Below are 20,989 nucleotides of genomic sequence, written 5' to 3' on the forward strand. Positions count from 1 at the left end.
GCAAAATCATAAAACACAAACTGCTGGTCACCTGAGAACATCAGGTGATTAATCAAAAATTAAAGAACTTACAACTCGACCAAATTCTGTCATTCAGAAGCTCCATGTTTGTTATCTCACTATTTTTTGGTACGGTTAGTAACATTGAACACGATTTTTGCTGCTGGGCAAAATAGCTACAAAATCACCAACTAGGCCATCAGCAAGGTTTATTGGCTGACCCAAAGAACACAGGATCAACAAATTCACTCAGGATCTCATGCTGATCCTGATCTCTCTGATAAATGTGTAAATGCTACATGCAAAGCATTCTTCTTGCTAGTTTCATGCTCATCTCAGAACCTAAAGTGATTTTTGTTACACAGGTGATCCTTTATGTAGTCTGTATGAATGAGTAGCAATTCTTGGAACAGTCCCTGGAAAATTTCAGAGGAACACAACTTGATTGCTACCTAATTCCAAGGCCGTTGGTTGCCATGACTGCCTGAAAGGGTAGTAGAGGAAGAAACCCTCATCATATTTAAAAAGTACTTGAATATGCACTTGAAGTGCCCTACAAACCTAAGGACCAAGAGCTAGAAAGTGGGATTAGGCTGGGTAGCTCCTTTTTGGCTGGCATAGACATGATGGGCCGAATAGTTCCTTCCGTGCTTTAAATTTCTATGATGGGTTATGGAGAGCTGAAGCTTTTAATTCAAGAAAAGCAAAATGTGGAGACTTTGATGCAACTTGATTGAAGTCTTCAAATTAACAAAAAGGTTAGATTCAGTTAGTGTTGATATACTATTCAAGCTAGATAGATTAGGGAGAATGGGATAATGTGAGTGTACATTACGTAAGCATAGAACTAATTTAGATGTCAGGAGGTGGTACTTTTCCCAGAAAGGTATCAACTTCTGGAACAAGTTTCTGGCACATGCAGTGAGTGCACATTCACTGCAAACATTCAAAAAAGAGCTGGACAAGCTCTTCAGTGTGGCTGACATAACTACAGTAGAAAGGTAGGTGGCTATTGGGGGACGTATTTCCCAGTAACCCAGTTTCCTGGATCCTGTGTGTCTTTGAGGGTTGGAGAAAAATTTCCTGGAGTTTTTTTCCGAAATGGCTTTGGTTTTTTTTGGCTGTTCGAGATATTGGGTGGCTGGTGGTTGGGGATGTACAAGGGTCATTGCAAGCAGAAGTTACACCATAATGGTATTGGACTGGCTCAATAGTCTTTTACTGCCCTTCATTTTAATTTGTATGTTCATAACTGCAGACAGCTTGAAGCATAGATACTGTTACAACTGAGGCAGGAGGAGTGCACTGTTTATTCTAGTCCCACTTTTCCACAGGACACAACATATTTTTAAATTTTTCCACTTACCGATACAGTCAATCATGTACTCTATTTTTCCCCAGAATAAACACACCAACCAGGTTTCTTTAGTAAACAACAAAATTATCCATTTATTATAAACTAAGTCTTAACCAATAATAAAGTAAAACATACACATAAATTGCAATATTAAAGCCCCTTATTTATCCTAGCCCTCATACACCCATACATACACACCCGTTAACTGGGAAAAAATAAAAAGGATTTTTGTTTACAGCTGTTACAAAGAAATAGAAGGAATTTTTAAAAACACTCAGGCTGAAAAGAAGGCATGGAAAAATGTCCTTTGTTTTGGTTAGGTGTCCAAAAGGCGTGTCAACGGCTGTCACTGGCATCTTCCTAGACCAGTGCTTTCAGGCGATGTTGAAGATCAATTTGGGTAGGCTTTCCGAGAGATGCAGCTACAGAGGATCCAAAAATAAGTCTTACTGCAGGAATGCAGCAACAAAGGTTTCAGTTCCACACATTTGACATGCAAGTTCTTTAAATGTGCAGGCTTTCTTCAAATACAGGAGGAAATAGGAAAGTGGCATGCTTGAAATGCAGGGTTTTTTTTCAAGAGAGAGATAATCTGTTTTTCTTCTGTTGCAGGCAGAAACACCAACTGTCCTTTTTAACAGTTCAAATTGAAACTAAAACTTTTCAGAAGCCAAGCCTCCTGACCACTGTAAATCTTGGCTTGTCACTCTTTTGTAAAAATCTACAGGTCAAAAAAAACCCCTGGGTTATTTGAAAACAGGTGCCTTCCAGTAACTGTTTACAGTTCAAACTCAGTCCAAACCTTCCAGTAACCTTGCTTTAAATAAAAACACCAAAGTTGCAGCATCTATGGAATCCCTTTTCAGTTTTAAAATATAAGTTTTCAAATTTTAACAAAATTAATGGAAACACTCGAAACAATGCTCTCCCTCAAGACTTTTGGCTGCCTTAGCTTTTTACTGACTTCAGAACCTCCTTTGTGCTCTGGTTAATGTTCTGTCACTGATTTTGCTTTTGGCTCTACTAGTCAGAGAATGTCACATAATAATCAGACTAATATGCTTCTTAGCTCCCTCCATAAAACCAGATGGTGCACAACTTAGGCCATGAGTTAAAGTTTAGCAGGTCCTGGTCAAGATCACTGAATTTAAATTTAAAATTCTAATCCTGTTTTTTCCCACAGCAAATCAAGCCCAGAGTTGTATGCATTTTGCATTTATGACATCAGCATGAAGATTGACTGGTGTGTGTGGCACAGAGTATGGATCACTTATGATGGCATAAATGCAGGGTTGAATTTCGGCGGCAAGTTTCAAAAATGGCAGGGCACACACGCGAGAATACTCCATGGAGCCGCGTGATATTTAGCGCGGCGGCTGATTTACATGGCTGGGGCAGACCCCCTCCCACTCCCACCTCACCCGATGACGGAGAGGAGGTGGGCGCTCCATCCCTAGCAACGGTGTCCGGCAACACTGCACAGGCGCCAACACCATTTTTAAAGGGCTTCAAGCCCTTCCAATGCATTTAAATTTTTAAAGGTATAGGAAGTGCAAATTAAAAATGAAAACCTTTATAAAAGTTTTAATACCCTCTCCCATCCCACCCAATGATGAAACAAATTATTACTTGCCCTCCCCACTTCCCCCCCAAAAAAACCTACCTTGCAGTCCCGACCTTCCCTCCCCAAAGTTTACAAACTTTGAACTTTACCCCTTCCCAGCACCCCCGAGACCAATCAAAAAGGTTTCACCCCACTCCCCAAAAAGTGCTTGAAAACGTACCTCCTCCCCCCTCCCCACCAGTGTCCCGCATCGGATCTCCGGTCGGAGATCCTCAGGCGCGGGTGTCCCGGCAACCAGCTGGAATATAGCAACGGGACGGCCGACGAGAGCAGGTAGGTAATTAATTAATATATTTAAATCCTGCTCCTGTCGCGGAGTGGCCGCCACGAGGCCTTGTTGCTGCCGGTAATATGGGGCAGGGCCTCCCCGGGGTCGTGGAGGACCTCTCCTGGAGGCATTTTCCGGGCCCCCACCACAATCCCCGACGTCGGGGGCCGGTAAAATTCAGCCCGCAATGTTTGTGCATTTCTGAACTTGATTCTTAGAGAGGGAAAAAAAATCTGACTTTTTATAAATTTCTGGTGGCAATGAGTACTTACCAATTTGCAACTCAAAATAATCAATGAATTTGTGGAGACATTTATTTTTTTTAAAACTTGAATGATCCTGACAGTTAAAAGTAATACCCATGCATGATTTCCAAATGTGATTAAATCATAGCACAGGAAGTAAATATGACAATAACTTCCATTTATATAGGGCTATTAACATTGTGAAACATCTCAAGGTGCTTAAGAGTATAATCAGACAAAAATTGATATTGAGCCAAAGAAAGAGATTTGTGATGGGATGAAGCAGGTGGGGTAATACAAAAGAGGCCAGAACTGAAGGAATGCAAAGTGCTTGGAGGAGGTTACAGAGATAGGGACAGGCGAGGCCATGGAGGAATTTCAAAACGAAGATGAGAATTGAGGCAGTGGTGGACCAGGAAACAATGTAACTCAGTGAGCACAGTGGTGAAACAGACTTTGTGCGGGTTAGGGTACGGACAATGAGTTTTGGATGAACTAAACTTTATGGAGGGTGGAAGATGGAACGCCAGCCAATAGATAGTTGGAGTAAGTGAGTCTGGTAACAAAAGCATGGGAGGTTTTCAGTAGCAGCCAGGTGGAGATGGACAATGGTACAAAGGTAAATCTTTGTGATGGGAGAAGATATGGTATTGTTTCATCAGTCTGGTTGAATAGGACACCGAGTTTGCAATCAGCCTGGTTCATTCAACCTGAAACAGTGACCAGAAAACAGGTGGAATTACTGGTGAGGGAGCTGCAGATAATAGGTTTGATCTTCACAATTTTAATTTGAGGAAATTGCATTTCATCCAAGAATGGATATCGGACAAACAATCTGATAAAGCAGAGGCAGTGGAGATGTCAAGAAAAAAATAGAATTAGAACTGGCTGTTGTCAACGTATATGCAGAACTTGACATCTTTGGATGATGATGCTGAGGTGAGAAATATGAGGAGTCCAATGATAGATCCCAGGGGGACTCTAGAGGTAACAGTACTGAACTGGGGAAGAGAAGCCATTCTCGGAGATTATATTGCTATGACTGGATAGATAAGAGTGGAACCAGTTGAGGACAGTCCTACCCATCTGGACAATGGAGGAGAAGCAGTCCACACTTGATGCAAAAATTTTAATTATGGAAATGTATGTTATAAAGGTACAGCTGTACCAGATTGCAAACTAACATATTGTTGTGACAGTTCTTAGGTCACCTGGAAATTAATCACACACTAATGCAGTGCATCTGACCAGATCATAAGAGCATGTGGTATTTATCAATCTCTGCAGAAATACCCTCCATATAAAAGTTTATTAATATTTAAATAAAGAAGGCTTTTATATTTTTTTCTCAGCACTTCCATGATTGTGTATTTATTCAAGATCAGTGCAATATAATTTGTCACAAATTGATAAAATGGTTACCATTGTACTTTGTTACATATGTGCACACTGATTCATGTGACTGAAAAATCAAATTTAATTTTTGTTGCATGCTATTTTTATGGATGTCCTAGGGATTGCATTTTGTGATTCTGTCCATTCTTTCCTGATCACCACAAACCTCTTGCTTTATGTTGTCCTCTTGAGATGAGGTTGCAGTGCTTTTTTGTAATTAAATTTTTTGTTTTACAGCTGGCTGTGTTTCGCAGTTTGTTTTTCACATCCGTTGGGGAAAAGCAAAAACATATGGTGGACAATTATCGACCACTGCAGCCTTTATTGAAGCGGACTGTGTATTCGACGATCCCATCTCTCCACAATGGTGTTTCCCAATAGAATGCATACACTTGAATCTGGAAAACTGTTCAAAGGAACATACCTAAAAGCCTTAGATAAATTTTAAGCGTGCTAAATTACTTTATGTCCAGGTGAACTGGAAAAAGAAATTCCTTAATTTTTTTTTAACTTTTTCATGCAGAAACTTCTAATAGTCTTTTAAAAAGCAGAGATGGTTCAATAGATATTTATATATGGGGTGCTTTTTTATCATTCAGTATAGTTAGAATTTATACAATTATTGGGGTATTCTTTATCATGCAGTATAGTTCAAATTTATACAATTATCAAGGTGCTTTTTATCATTCAACATGTTATCGTTCAACATAACAAACTGTTTATGTAAGGAACATGGAACTGCTCTCTGTTTGCTTACTTTTCATTGGAAGGTAGGAAACAATCTATTTTCTGTAATACTTAGGATTTATTACAATGATTACTGATTTTCAATCTAGGATACTTGATGGCAGTAGTCATATGTAAACTTTTATTATGGACATTACTGATTATTGTAAAAAGAGCGAAATGGAGCAAATTAGTTACAATAATTATTTCAGAGGGGTTGTACAGTGTTGGTGCTACAAACTACTATACAATAAGATAACAGCCTGAATAGTAACAACCTATCTGAATTGTTCTTGCCTGATCTTGTTTGCATTTATCCACAGGGTAATTGCCTGATCTCAGCAGTGCAATTATAGAGGGATGACTGCAGATCAATACAGCCTTTGGCACTCTTATGCAGCTTCTGGTCACCAGCTTAAAAGTTATATTGACCGTTCTGCAGGACTAGGAAAGTTGAAAGATGGGGGAGAAAACAACAAATGTACAATTTCAGCATCCCTAATAAAGTTCTGAGGTGTTTTTCTCACAGGGAGAATAATGGTCGAGTTTGAAGTGAAGCATAAGTGTGCTATTGAAGGTATTTCACGTCTTTATATGTGGTGTTAAAACTGGGGTGGGAGCAACACACTGTCAATTCAGTCTCCTAACAGTCAAATTAAACACTCTAGTAACTTCCGGAAAAAAACAGACCAAACCAGGTATCTTTATGCAACAACAAATTAACTACTTATTAAAACTAAATCTTAAGCACTATAAGGTAAACCTTATAACTTCTTATTTTAATCTAACTCCCATTCACACATGTATACTCAAAAATAACAGGCGTTAACCAGTTTCAAAAGTAGTGATTTTTTTAAAAAAGCTGTTTCTTAAGAATAAATAAGTAAGTCTTTGTGGGTTACGTTCCTGATGGAGGAGGTATTCTAATGTGGAAATAATCAAATGCTACTCAAAGCCTTCACTTGGATTTGATAAAGCAGACTGATTTTGATAGACATTCAAAATCTTCAGCTGCAGCAGCCATCAACAGTTCCTTCAGCAATACCAAATGGTCTCTTAAAAGGGATATTTCCTCTTGAAGCAATTAATTGGGCCTGTAGCTCCTTGTGGAATTTCTGCTGAGAGATGATGGACAGCTCTTTTCCGTACACTTTGCTGGAAAGTCTCTACAAACAAACTGGTTCAGACCAGTTTTTGCCAATTTTCTTTCTTTCTTTTGGGCCTCCTTATCTCGAGAGACAATGGATACGCGCCTGGAGGTGGTCAGTGGTTTGTGAAGCAGCGCCTGGAGTGGCTTTTCCGTACACTTTGCTGGAAAGTCTCTACAAACAAACTGGTTCAGACCAGTTTTTGCCAATTTTACACACAGTTAAGTGGAAACATGCCATGTGACAGCTGTCTTCTGATGTTGCCTAGGGTAACAAGTGCAGCTGTGGCACACTGTCCCCAGAAATCCAAAACTTCTCTCCCTGTCTTAAAGGTGCACTGTTTTTAAGAGTCTTAAAAGCACACACTGTTTTAATTTGAGGAGAAAAAATAATTACAAGTCCATGACAGGTGTCATGCAGGAGAATCTTTGTAATGCAACAGTAAATACAGCCTTTTGCTCACTGACAGAACACTTTACATAGCAACATATGAATTGCTAGGCAAATAAAAAAAAACAATGTCTATCCAACTCACCATCTACCAGTCTGGTACACAAATAATACAATGATATTGGAGTTGTTGATTAAGTCTCATAATCAATCTCTATCAATTAATCTATAACAGTTTGTTAACAGGCCCCCACCTGCCAAGAATGAGGCACATTAATTTTGTCATGAACATTGATATTAAACTGTTACTGGAGTAAAGAAAGGACTTGTTAAACATATCAGCCGTGGCTGGAAAATATCTTTGCATATTAACAGATGGTGATTGGAAGGACAAATGACCATTCCCTGACACATTCAACCCACAATGGACCTTGATCACCAGGTATTGTGTGTAAGAGGAGCACTCCAGAGACTGCTAAGGTGATACAATCCAAGACATGGTCAGATCAGTTAGTCACACGACTATCCTGCTTTGCAACCTGGGTTTTTCTGAATTGTCTGTTTGCTCCTGGACTGAGAAGATCTCTCCTGTCTGCACCCATCTCTTTCTCACAAGCCTCTGAAGACATATGAACCCCAAGAGAGAAAGGTCTCCCACAGCGAACAAGGTTTAAGAAGAATACTGGGCCCCAACGAAAAGCAAGATCTACCTACAATCAAGGACTCTACAGTGAGCTCGAAGAACCGTAACAAAAACTCTTCAGATATTGCCTCAAACTTCTCCACTTTATTTTTCTTCAGCTCTTTTCTGTCTCTATTTGCATGTGTGTATCGTTATGCATGCCAGCTTGGGCACATCATGTATCCGTAGGCGTTAACTGAATTAGAGCTTTAAGTTTAATAAATTTCAACTTTCCTTCTTTAAACCTAAGGAAGCCTGAAATAAAAACAAGAAATGCTGGAAATACACAGCAGGTCTGGCAGCATATGTGGAAAGAGAAGCAGAGTTAACGTTTCGGGTCAGTGACCCTTCTTCGGAACTGACAAATATTAGAAATGTCAAAGGTTATAAGCAAGTGAGGCGGGGGTGGGGCAAGAGATAACAAAGGAGAAGGTGCAGATTGGACAAGGCCACATAGCTGACCTGGAGCAAAGGCAAACAATATGTTAATGGTGTGTTGAAAGACAAAGCATTAGTACAGATAGGGTGTTAACAGACTGAAGATTGAACAGCAGCAAGTACAAACATGAAAAAAAAGAAAGCCTGTTTGTGCTGGTTTCTTTACCTTATAATAGGAAAGCAGTGAACAAGGATTCACCAAGGGGGAGCTAAAAACAGTGTGTTTAAAACTAAACCTTGTTATAGTAAGATCAGGTGAAGGCTGAGAGGGACCCCTAGACACCTTTCTCACCTGGTCGTAACACAGTCCCAGAATGATACCAAGGAAACCCCCAATGATTGAGAGCTTTCAGAACCACAGGTCCAAAGTCACCATTTTCCACCTAAGCATGTCAGGTTTAAAATTGTTCGTATATTGTTATCCCCAAATGTTATTTTCTCAAATAATTTTTTTCTAATTTGCTTTTGAAAGAATCAATAGTTCCTGCTTCCACCATCTCCCTAGGGAGTCTGTTGCATAGGTTAGCCTTGCATCACAGAGCAGTCATTGTTGTGTTAATTCAAGAAGAGAATTAAAGACAACCAATGAAATGCACTTAGACCATGACAAAATGAACATCCAATACACCGCTTCATGAAATAGGAAGATTATAATAGATTTTCCCACATGTTTGATTACAACTACGCCAATGCACAGGGCAAGTCATCCAGCTAATTCTCATAGATCTCCTAATGGAATTGGTGTAGGCAGAGGAACATAATTTGAAATAAAACAGAAAATGCTGGAAATTAACAGTAAGAACATGTATATTCACAGTTCTGGTTAAACCCATTCATCGGAACAGTGAATCCAAACCAGAATCTGAAACGTTTACTCTTCAGGAGCTGATCAACCTGCTGCATTTTTCCAGTACTTCTGTTGTTCACGAAAGCTTTTTCCACTTTTCAAGAGAGGAGGGAGAGAGAAAACGGAACTACAGGCCAGTTAGCCTAACATCAGTAGTTGAGATGATGCTGGAGACTATTATTAAAGAAGTCTTAGCATTGCACTTGGAAAAGCATAGTTAGGCCACCGCTGGAGTACTGTGTTCAGTTCTGTTCGCCACACTGTAGGAACATTGTGATTGCACTGGAGAGGGTGCAGAGGAGATTCACCAGGACGTTGCCTGAGCTGGAGCATTTAGCTTTGAAGAGAGACTAGATAGGCTAGGGTTGTTTTCCTTAGAGCAGAGAAGGCTGAGAGGGGACCTGATTGAGGTATACAAAATTATGAGGGTCATAGATAGGAAGAAACTTTTTTCCCTTACTAGAGGTGTCAATAACCAGGGTGCATTGATTTAGGGTAAGGGGCAGGAGTTTTAGAGGGGATTGAGGAAAAATATTTTCACCCAAAGGGTGGTTGGAACCTGGAACACACTGCCTGAAGGGGTAGTAGAGGCAGGAACCCTCATGATATCTAAGAAGTATTTAGATGAGCACTTGAAATGCCACAGCATACAAGGCTACGGGCCAAGTGCTGGAAACTGGGATTAGAATAGATAGGCTTGATGGCCAGCATGGACACGGTGGGCCAAAGCGCCTGTTTCTGTGCTGTATGATTCTATGTCTCTATTAGAACAAGCTGACATGGCTTTACTAAAGGGAGATCCTGTTTGACAAATTTATTTGAGTTTTTTGAGGATGTAACTAGTGGGGTGGATAAAGGGGTACCAGTAGATGTAATATACCTAAATTTCCAAAAGGCATTCGATAAAGTGCTAGAATACTGGGGTACAGTCTCGGTATAAGGGGCCGATCATTCTGGACTGAGATGAGGAGAAATTATGACACCCAAAGGGTTGTGAATCTTTGGAATTCTCTACCCCAGAGAGTTGTGGATGCTTCATCTTTGAGTACATTTCATAGAATAAGGCACAGAAAGAGGCCACTGCGACACATCAGGGAGGGGGAGAGTTACCTGGACACTGTGTTTCAAGAGACAGTCACACCCCTTAGATTTATTACATCAAATTTGGACCGTGGTCAGGGACAGGAGGGTGTGACTGCGAGTGAGGCAGGTATGGGGATCCAGAATTTAGCTTTGGAGGAGCCTCAGCCAGTGCCCTTATCCAATAGGTACAAAGTTCTTGCTCCCAGTGTGGACGAGGACACAGGTTGCAGGGAGGATGAGCGAACTGACCACAGCACCGTGGTTCAGAGTGCCATTCAAGTGGGAAGAGGAAAGAGAAATGTAGTAGTAATAGGGGATATCATAGTTAGGGGAATAGATACTGTTCTCTGCAGCAAAGACAGGGAGTTCCGAAGGCTGTGTTGCCTACCTGGTGCCAAGGTTAAGGACATCTCTTCTGGGCTGGAGAGGAACTTGGAGTGGGAGGGGAAGGATCCAGTTGTCGTGATCCACGTTGGTTCCAATGATATAGGTAGGATGAGGAAAGAGGTTCTGCTGAGGGACTATGAGCAGCTCGGGGCTAAATTAAAAGCAGAACCACAAAAATAATAATCTCCAGATTACTACCTGAGCCATCTACAAATTGGCGTAGGGTAAATAAAATTAGAGAGGTAAACACGTGGCTCAAAGATTGGTGTGGGAGAAATGGGTTCCGATTCATGGGGCACTGGCACCAGTACTGGGGAAGTCGAGAGCTGTTCCATTGGGACGGGCTCCATTTGAACCATGCTGGGACCAGTGTCCTGGCGAATCGTGTAACTAGGGTTGTAAATAGGACTTTAAACAAATTAGTTGAGGGGAGGGTTCAATTGAAGGGAAGTTTTAAAAAATCCAAAAGAAACGAGAGAGCAGAGGTGCAGGGTAGTGAAGAGGCGAACGGTAATCAAAGTGTGACAGGAAGGGGCAGAAAATGTAAGCAGAAGAGTGCATCAGAAATTAGAACCAGGATGAGTAATAATGGTAAAAAGTCAAAGCTTAAGGCTCTTTATCTGAATGCATGCAGCATTTGTAACAAGATAGATGAGTTGATGACACAAATAGAAATGAATATGACTTAATAGCTATTACAGAGGCGTGGTTGCAGGGTGACCAAGATTGGGAACTCAATATTCAAGGTCATTCGACGTTCCGGAAAAATAGGCAAAAATGAAAAGGAGGTGGGGTAGCTTTGTTAATAAAGGAAGGTATCAGTGCGGTGATGAGTAGTGATATAGGTGCAATAGATCGTGATGTGGAATCAGTTTGGGTGGAAATAAGGAATAGCAAGAGGAAGAAGTCACAGGTGGGAGTCGTGTATAGGCCCCCGAAGAGGTGCCTCACTGCAGGACAAAGTATAAATCGGGAAATAACAGAGGTGTGTGTAAGAAGGGTGCTAAAATTGTCATGGGTGATTTTAATCTGCATAATGACTGGACAAATCAGATTGGCAGAGGTAACATGGAAGATGAATTTGTAGAGTGCATCAGGGATTGTTACTTAGAGCAATGCGTTGCAGAACCTACCAGGGAGCAGGCTATTTTAGATCTAGTAATGTGTAATGAGGTAGGATTAATAAGTGATATCGTAGTTAAGGATCCTCTATGGGGTAGAATTTCAAATTCAGTTTGAGGGCAAGCAACTCAGGTTTCAAACCAGTGTCCTCAAACAAGGGCAATTACAGAGGTATGAAGAAAGAGTTGTCTAAAGCAGGCTGGGAAGATAGACTAAGGGGAAGGTCAGTGAACCAGTAGTGGCAAACGTTTCAGCAGATATTTCATAACATTCAGTAAAAATTTATCCCGGTCAAAAAGAAGGACTCGATGAGAAGGATGAACCACCCGTGGTTAACAAAGATGGTCAAGGAGAGTATACAATCAAAAACAAAGGCATACAAAGTGGCAAAAACTAGTGGTTGGCCAGAGGATTGGGAATTTTTTAGGAACCAGCAGCAGATGACTAAAAAGCTAGGAGAAAATTGATTATGAAAGTATATTGGCAAGAAATATAAAAACAAACAGCAACAGCTTCTACGGATATGTAAAAAGAAAGAGAAAGCTAAAGTGAACATGGGACCCTTGGAGGATGCAACTGGAGAATTGATAATGGGAAACGGGGAAATGGCAGATAATTTAAACCAATATTTTGCATCAGTCTTCACGGTGGAGGACACTATAAACATCCCACAGATATCAGATCAGCAAGGAGCTAATGGGAGGAAAGATCTTTTTACAGTCTTGATCACGTGGGACAAAGTATTTGACAAACTGATGGGACTAAAGGCAGACAAGTCGCTCGGATCTGATGGCCTGCATCCAAGGGTTTTAAAGGAATTGACTGCAGAGATAGTGAAGACATTGGTCGAAATATTCCAGAACTCACTGGATTTCGGGAGGGTCCCAGCAGATTGGAAAACTGCTAATGTGATGCCCCGTTCAAGAAAGGAGGGAGACAAAAAGCAGGAAACTATAGGCCAGTCAGCCTAACATCGGTCGTTGGAAAAATGCTAGAGTCCATTATTAAGGAAGAAATAGCAGGACATTTAGAAAAGCTTAACGCAGTCAGACAGAGTCAACATGGTTTTGTGAAAGGGAAGTCATGTTTGACAAATTTGCTAGAGTTCTTTGAGGATATAACAAGCAGAGTTGATAAAGGGGTACTGGTAGATGCAGGGTATTTAAATTTCTAGAAGGCATTCGATAAGGTGCCACATAAAAGATTATTGCACAAGATAGAAGCTCATGGTATTGGGGGTAATGTATAAGCATGGATTGAGGATTGATTAACTCACAGAAGACAAAGAGTCGGGATTAATGGGTCTTTTTCAGGTTAGAAAGACGTAACTAGTGGAATGCCACAAGGATCAGTCCTCGGGCCTCAATTATTTACTATCTATATTAATGACGGAGGAGGGGACAGAGTGAAATATATCCAAATTTGCTGGCAATACAAAAATAGGTGGGAGGGCACATTGTGATGAGGACATAAGGAACCTGCAAGGGGATATAGATAGGTTCAGTGAGTAGGCAAAAACTTGGCAGAGTGAGTTTAATGTAGGAAAGTGTGACGTCATGCACTTTGGTAGGAAAAATCAAAAGGCAGACTATCATTTAAATGGACAGAGACTTCAAAAAAGTGCAGCACAGCGGGATCTGGGTTTTCTTGTGCATGAAACACAAAAAGTTAGCATGCAGGTGCAGCAAGTAATTAAGAAGGCAAATGGAATTCTGGCCTTTATTGCTAGGGGGCTGGAGTTTAAAAATAGGGAAGTATTGTTACAACTGTACTGGGTGTTGCTAAGGCTGCACCTGGAGTACTGTGTACAGTTTTGGTCCCCGTATTTAAGAAAGGATATACTGGCATTGGAGGCAGTTCAAAAGAGATTCACTAGGCTGATTCCTGGGATGAAGGGGTTGACTTATCAAGATCGGCTAAAAAGGTTAGGCCTTTATTCATTAGAGTTTAGAAGAATGAGGGGTGATCTTATTGAAACATACAAGATTCTGAGGGGGTTTGACAGGGTAGATGTGGAGAAGATGTTTGCACTAGTGGGCGAATCTCGAACACGGGGACATAGTTACAGAATAAGGAGACACTCATTTAAAACTGAGATGCGAAGGAATTTCTTCTCAGAGGGTAGTGAATGTGTGGAAATCTCTACTCTAGAGAATTGTGGAGGCTAGATCACTGAAAGTATTTAAAGAGGTGGTAGATTTTTGAAATACAAGGGAGTTGAGGGCTATGAGGAGCTGGCACGAAAGGAGAGTTGAGTTCTGGGGCAGATCAGCCATGATCTTATTGAATGGCGGGGCAGGCTTGAAAGACAAATGGCCTACTCCTACTCCTATTTCTTATGTTCTTATGGGCCATCATGTCTGTGCCGGCCAAAATACAATCCACCCATTCTAATCCTACCTTCCAGCATTAGGTCCGTAGCCTGCAGCTTACGGCACTTTAGGTGCATATCCAGATTTATTTTGAATGAGTTGAGGGTTTCTGCCTTAACTACCCTTTCAGGCAGCGAGTTCCAGACTCCCACCACCCTCTGGGTGAAAAACATTTTCCTCAACTCCCCTCTACTTTTTTGACCAATCAGTTGAAATCTATGCCCCCTCGTCACTGACGTCTCTGCTAAGGTAATTAGGCTCTTCACCTCCACTCTATCCAGGCCCCTCAAAATTTTGTGCATTTCAATCAGATCTCCCCTCAGCCTCCTCTGTCCCAAGAAGAACAACCCCAGCCTATCCAATCTTTCCTCATAGCTACATTTTTCCAGTCCTGGCAACATCCTCATAAATCTCCTCTGTACCCTCTCCAGTGCAATTACATCCGTTCTGTAATGAGGTGACCAGAACTGCACACAGTACTCAAGTTGTGGCTTAACCAATGAGTTATACAGTTGCAGCATAACCTCCCTGCCCTTATATGCTATACCTCGACAAATAAAGGAAAGGATTCTATATGCCTTCTTGACCACCTTATCAGCCTGTCCTGCTACCTTCAGAGATCTGTGGACATTCACTCCAAGGTCCCTCAGTTCCTCTACACTTCTCAGTATTTTCCCACTAATTGTGTATTCCTTTGCCAAATGCATCACCTCACACTTCTCCAGGTTCAAATTAATTTGCCACTTTTCTGCCCATCTGAGCAGACTATCAATATCTTCCTGAACCGACAGCTATCCTCCTCGCTATCTACCACACAACCAATTTTTGTGTCGTCCGCAAACTTCTTGATCATGCCCCTACATTTACGTCCAAATTGTTAACATGTACCACAAAAAGCAGGGGACCCAGTACTGAGCCCTGTGGAACACCACTGGAAATAGCCCTCCAATCGCAAAAACACCCATCAACAATTACCCTTTGTTTTCTGCCACTAAGCCAATTTTGTATCCACCTTGTTCCATTTCCCTGGATCCCATGGGATTTTATTTTTTTAACCAGTCTGCCATGTGGGACCTTGTCAAAAGCCTTGCTAAAATCCATGTAGACCACATCAACTGCACTACCGTCATCTATCTTCCTTGTGACTTATTCAAAGAATTTGATCAAGCTGGTCAGAGAAGATCTTCCCTTAACAAATCCATGCTGAATATTCTTGATTAACCTGTGCCTTTCTAAGTGACAGTTTATCCTGTGTCTCAGAATAGATTCTAATAATTTGCTCACTACTGAGGTTAGACTGACTGGCCTGTAATTATTTAGTCTATCCCTCGCTTCCTTTTTAAACAGAGGTATAATGTTAGCAGTTCTTCAATCCTTTTGCACCACTGTATCCAGTGAGGACTGTAAAATGATGGTCAGACCTCCCACTATTTCCTCTCTTGCTTCTTTTAACAGCCTGGTGTGCATTTCATCTGGCCCTGATAATTTATCAACTTTCAAGGATGCTAATCCCATTAATACTTCCTCTCCCTATGTTTATCACATCCAATACTTCACACCCCAAAATGAGGGCTTGGTTGGGATAGATAGATTTTTGGTCTCATAGGGAATCAAGGGATATGGGGAGTGGGCAGGAAAGCGTCATAGACAGGAGTTTTAGAGAAGTGGTTACACCCAAAGTGCAGGCAGCTAGATGGGTGACCGCTAGAAGGGGCAGGCAGTCAGTGCAGGAATCCCCTGTGGCTATCCCCCTCTCTAACAAGTATACCGTTTTGGATACTGTTGGGGGGATGGACTATCAGGGGAAAACAGCAGCAGCCAGAGCAGTGGCACCATGGCTGGCACTGTTGTTCAGCAGGGAGGGACAAAGCGCAGAAGAGCTATAGTTATAGGGGACTCTATAGTCAGGGACACAGATAGGCACTTCTGTGGACGTGAAAGAGACTCCAGGATGGTATGTTGCCTCCCTGGTGCCAGGGTCAAGGATGTCTCTGAACGGACAGAGGGCATTCTGAAGGGGGAGGGTGAACAGCCAGAGGTTGTGGTACACATCGGTACCAATGACATAGGCAGGAAGAGTGATGAGGTCCTGCAGGGGGGGGGGGGGTTTAGGGAGTTAGGTAGTAAATTAAAAAGACAGGACCTCTAGGGTTGTAATCTCTGGATTACTCCCTGTGCCATGTGCCAGTGAGGCTAGAAATAGGAAGATAGTGCAGCTAAACACGTGGCTGAGCAGCTGGTGTAGAAGGGAGGGTTTCAGATATCTGGACCATTGGGCTCTCTTCAGTGACAGATGGGACCTGTACAAGAAGGACGGGTTGCATCTAAACTGGAAGGGCACTAATATCCTGGCTGCAAGGTTTGCTAGCGTCACTCGGGAGGGTTCAAACTAGTGTGGCAGGGGGTTGGGAACCAGAGCAGTAGGACAGCTAGTGAAATAAATGAGGAGGACATAGTAAATAAGGCCAGTAGGACTAAGAGGAAGAGCAGGCAGGGAGATGTTGCTGAGCACAGCGGGACTGGTGGTCTGAAGTGCATTTGTTTCAATGCGAGAAGTATAACAGGTAAGGCAGATGAACTTAGAGCTTGGATTAGTACTTGGAAATATGATGTTGTTGCTATTACAGAGACTTGGTTGAGGGAAGGGCAGGATTGGCAGCTAAATGTTCCAGGCTTTAGAAGCTTCAGGCGGGATAGAGGGGGATGTAAAAGGGGTGGGGGAGTTGCATTACTGGTTGAGGAGAATATCACAGCTGTACTGCGGGAGGACACCTCAGAGAGGTCATGCAGCGAGGCAATATGGGTGGAGCTCAGGAATAGGAAGGGTGCAGTCACGATGTTGGGGGTTTACGACAGGCCTCCCAACAGCCAGCAGGAGGTAGAGGAGCAGATATGTAGACAGATTTTGGAAAGATGTAAAGGTAACAGGGTTGTAGTGGTGGGTGATTTTAACTTCCCCAATATTGACTGGGACTCACTTAGTGCTAGGGGCTTGGATGGGGCAGAATTTGTGAGGAGCATCCAGGAGGGCTTCTTGAAACAATATGTAGATAGTCCAACTAGGGATGGGGCCATTCTGGACCTGGTATTGGGGAATGAGCCCGGCCAGGTGGTCGAAGTTTCATTGGGGGAGCATTTCGGGAGCAGTGACCATAATTCCATAAGTTTTAAGATACTTGTGGATAAGGATAAGAGTAGTCCTCGGGTGAAGGTGCTAAATTGGGGGAAGGCTAATTATAACAATATTAGGCATGAACTGAAGAATTTAGATTGGGGGCAGCTGTTTGAGGGTAAATCAACATCTGACATGTGGGAGTCTTTCAAACGTCAGCTGATTAGAATCCAGGACCAGCATGTTCCTGTGAGGAAGAAAGACAAGTTTGGCAAGTTTCAGGAAGCTTGGATAACACGGGATATTGTGAGCCTAGTCAAAAAGAAAAAGGAAGCATTTGTAAGGGCTGGAAGGCTAGGAACAGATGAAGCACTTGAGGAATATAAAGACAGTAGGAAGGAACTTAAGCAAGGAGTTAGGAGGGCTAAAAGGGGTCATGAAAAGTCATTGTCAAACAGGATTAAGGAAAATCCCAAGGCTTTTTATACATATATAAAGAGCAAGAGGGTAACCAGGGAAAGGGTTGGCCCACTCAAGGATAGAGATGGGAATATATGCGTGGAGCCAGAGGAAATGGGTGAGGTGCTAAATGAGTACTTTGCATCAGTATTCACCAAGGAGAAGGACTTGGTGGATGATAAGCCTAGGGAAAGGAGTGTAGATAGTCTCAGTCATCTCATTATCAAAAAGGAGGAGGTGTTGGGTGTCTTGCAAAGCATTAAGGTAGATAAGACCCCAGGGCCTGATGGGATCTACCCCAGAATACTAAGGGAGGCAAGGGAAGAAATTGCTGGGGCCTTGACAGAAATCTTAGCATCCTCATTGGCTACAGGTGAGGTCCCAGAGGACTGGAGAATAGCCAATGTTGTTCCTTTGTTTAAGAAGGGTGGTAAGAATAATGCAGGAAATTATAGGCCGGTGAGCCTTACGTCAGTGGTCAGGAAGCTATTAGAGAGGATTCTTCGGGACATGATTTACTCCCATTTGGAAACAAACGAACTTATTAGCGAGAGACAGCATGGTTTTGTGAAGGGGAGGTCGTGTCTTACTAATTTGATTGAGTTTTTTGAGGAAGTGACGAAGATGATTGATGAGGGAAGGGCGGTGGATGTTGTCTATATGGACTTTAGTAAAGCCTTTGACAAGGTCCCGCATGGCAGACTGGTGCAAAAGGTGAAGTCACACGGGATCAGAGGTGAGCTGGCAAGATGGATACAGAACTGGCTCAGTCACAGAAGACAGAGGGTAACAGTGGATGGGTGTTTTTCTGAATGGAGGGATGTGACTACTGGTGTTCCGCAGGGATCAGTGCTGGGACCTTTGCTGTTTGTAGTATATATAAATGATTTGAAGGAAAATGTAGCTGGTCTGATTAGTAAGTTTGCAGATGACACAAAAGTTGGTGGAGTTGCGGATAATGATGAGGATTGTCAAAGGATACAGCAGGATATAGATCGGTTGGAGACTTGGGCAGAGAAATAGCAGATGGAGTTTAATCCGGACAAATGTAAGGTAATGCATTTTGGAAGGTCTAATGCAGGTGGGAGGTATACAGTAAATGGCAGAACCCTTAGGAGTATTGACAGGCAGAGAGATCTGGGCGTACAGGTCCACAGGTCACTGAAAGTGGCAACGCAGGTGGATAAGGTAGTCAAGAAGGCATACGGCATGCTTGCCTTCATCGGTCAGGGCATAGAGTATAAAAATTGGCAAGTCATGTTGTAGCTGTACAGAACCTTAGTTAGGCCACACTTAGAATATTGCGTGCAATTCTGGTCGCCACACTACCAGAAGGACGTGGAGGCTTTGGAGAGGGTACAGAGGAGGTTTACCAGGATGTTGCCTGTTCTGGAGGGCATTAGCTATGAGGAGAGGTTGGAAAAACCCGGATTATTTTCACTGGAACGATGGAGGTAGAGGGGCGACATGATAGAGGTTTACAAAGTTATGAGTGGCATGGACAGAGTGGATAGTCAGAAGCTTTTTCCCAGGGTGGAAGAGTCAGTTACTAGGGGACATAGGTTTAAGGTGCGAGGGGCAAAGTTTAGAGGGGATGTGCGAGGCAAGTTTTTTACACAGAGGGTGGTGAGTGCCTGGAACTTGCTGCCAGGGGAGGTGGTGGAAGTAGATACGATAGCGACGTTTAAGAGACATCTTGACAAATATATGAATAGGAAGGGAATAGAGGGATATGGGCCCCGGAAGTGCAGAAGGTGTTAGTTTCAGCAGGCATCAAGATCGGCGCAGGCTTGGAGGGCCGAATGGCCTGTTCCTGTGCTGTACTGTTCTTTGTTCTTTGAAAGTGGAATTGAAGCCCAAGATCAGCCACGATCGTATTGAATGGCGGAACAGGCTCGATGGGCCATATGGTCTACTTCTGCTCCTATTTCTTGTGTTCTTGTGTTACGTCAGATTTCGGGCACTTAACAGTTTTTCTTTTCATGCACACTAATTGGGTGTGCTTGAAAAAGTGATGCAGTGACCAATAATAACAGAAATATTCAAAACCTTTTCTAAAATTTTGAGTCAGGGTTAATTAATCAATATTTTAAAATTATTTTAGATAACAGCCCAAGTTTCAACCAGCTCCATCAAACTGGTAGTTTGATATCCTATGGTATTAATTAAACAGAATTTTATTAACCAACATGTCAAAGGCCTGATGTTACAACAGTGAGGGATGCTCACAGGGAGCAATGATCAGGATTTTGTAGAGTCAAGTTGTCTCAATTTTCATCAATACAAATTAAATGAACGTTGGGTGCTATGGGGGCCACAATTTCCTGACTACTACTGCCTGCGAGCATCTTTCCAAATTAGGAGCATCCCATTAGGGAGCCAACCTTCCGAATCAGACCTTAAACATAGTAAGAGTGTGGAAACTTGCTTTACAAATATGTATGTATATTTTAAAAATCAATGTTTTGGTTTTTTGATGATTGAGCGACAAATAAAGACACAGATTAAAGTCTAGCTTCTCTGGAAAAAGTATATATATAAAACAAAATCTGTTATAAAAGTATTTTTTCTTTTTGGGTGGCACAGTGATTAGCACCGCAGCCTCACAGTTCCAGCGACTCGGGTTTGGTTCTGGGTACTGCCTGTGTGGAGTTTGCAAGTTCTCCCTGTGACCTCGTGGGTTTCCACCGGGTGCTCTGGGGGCCACAGCCAAAGACTTGCAGGTTGATAGGTAAATTGGCCATTGTAAATTGCCCCCAGTGAAGGTAGGTGGTAGGAGAATTGTGGGGATGTGGTAGGGAATATGGGATTAATGTAGGAATAGTATAAACGGGTAGTTGTTGGTCGGCACAGACTCGGTGGGCCGAAGGGCCAGTTTCAGTGCTGTATCTCTCTATTGGGCGGCACAGTGACGCAGTGGCTAGCACCACAGCCTCACAGCTCCAGCGACCCGGGTTCAGTTCTGGGTCCTGCCTGTGCGGAGTTTACAAGTTCTCTCTGTGACCGCATGGGTTTCCTCCGGGTGCTCCGGTTTCCTCCCACATGCCAAAGACTTGCGGGTTGATAGGTAAATTGGCCATTGTAAGAATTGCCCCTTGTGTCGGTAGGTGGTCGGAGAATCGAGGGAAGGTGAGGATATGAGAGGGGAAAAAATGGGATTAATGTAGGATTAGTATAAATGGGTGGTTGATGGTCGGCGCAGACTCGTTGGGCCGAAGGGCCTGTTTCGGTGCTGTATCTCTCTATGACTCTATAACTCTATGACAACAGGCTCTTCACATGGCTTGTATAAATATCAACAACAACTTGTATTTATATGGCACCTTTAATGTAA

General features: G+C 42.5%; 1 protein-coding gene across 3 annotated transcripts in view; it reads left to right on the forward strand.

Annotated features, from left to right (window-relative positions):
• The window catches only part of ca5a (carbonic anhydrase Va), a 78,915-nt gene extending 72,762 nt beyond the window's left edge, over window positions 1–6,153 (forward strand). For all 3 annotated transcript variants that reach the window (XM_068049298.1, XM_068049299.1, XM_068049296.1), the window contains one exon: window positions 5,127–6,153. In XM_068049298.1, the coding sequence (XP_067905399.1) occupies window positions 5,127–5,270 (144 nt within the window). In that variant the 3' untranslated portion in view covers window positions 5,271–6,153. The remainder of the gene's footprint in view (window positions 1–5,126) is intronic.
• Window positions 6,154–20,989: the final 14,836 nt, after the last annotated feature.

The sequence above is a fragment of the Heterodontus francisci genome, chromosome 17 (genome assembly GCF_036365525.1).
Source record: "Heterodontus francisci isolate sHetFra1 chromosome 17, sHetFra1.hap1, whole genome shotgun sequence".
Lineage (NCBI taxonomy): Eukaryota > Metazoa > Chordata > Chondrichthyes > Heterodontiformes > Heterodontidae > Heterodontus > Heterodontus francisci.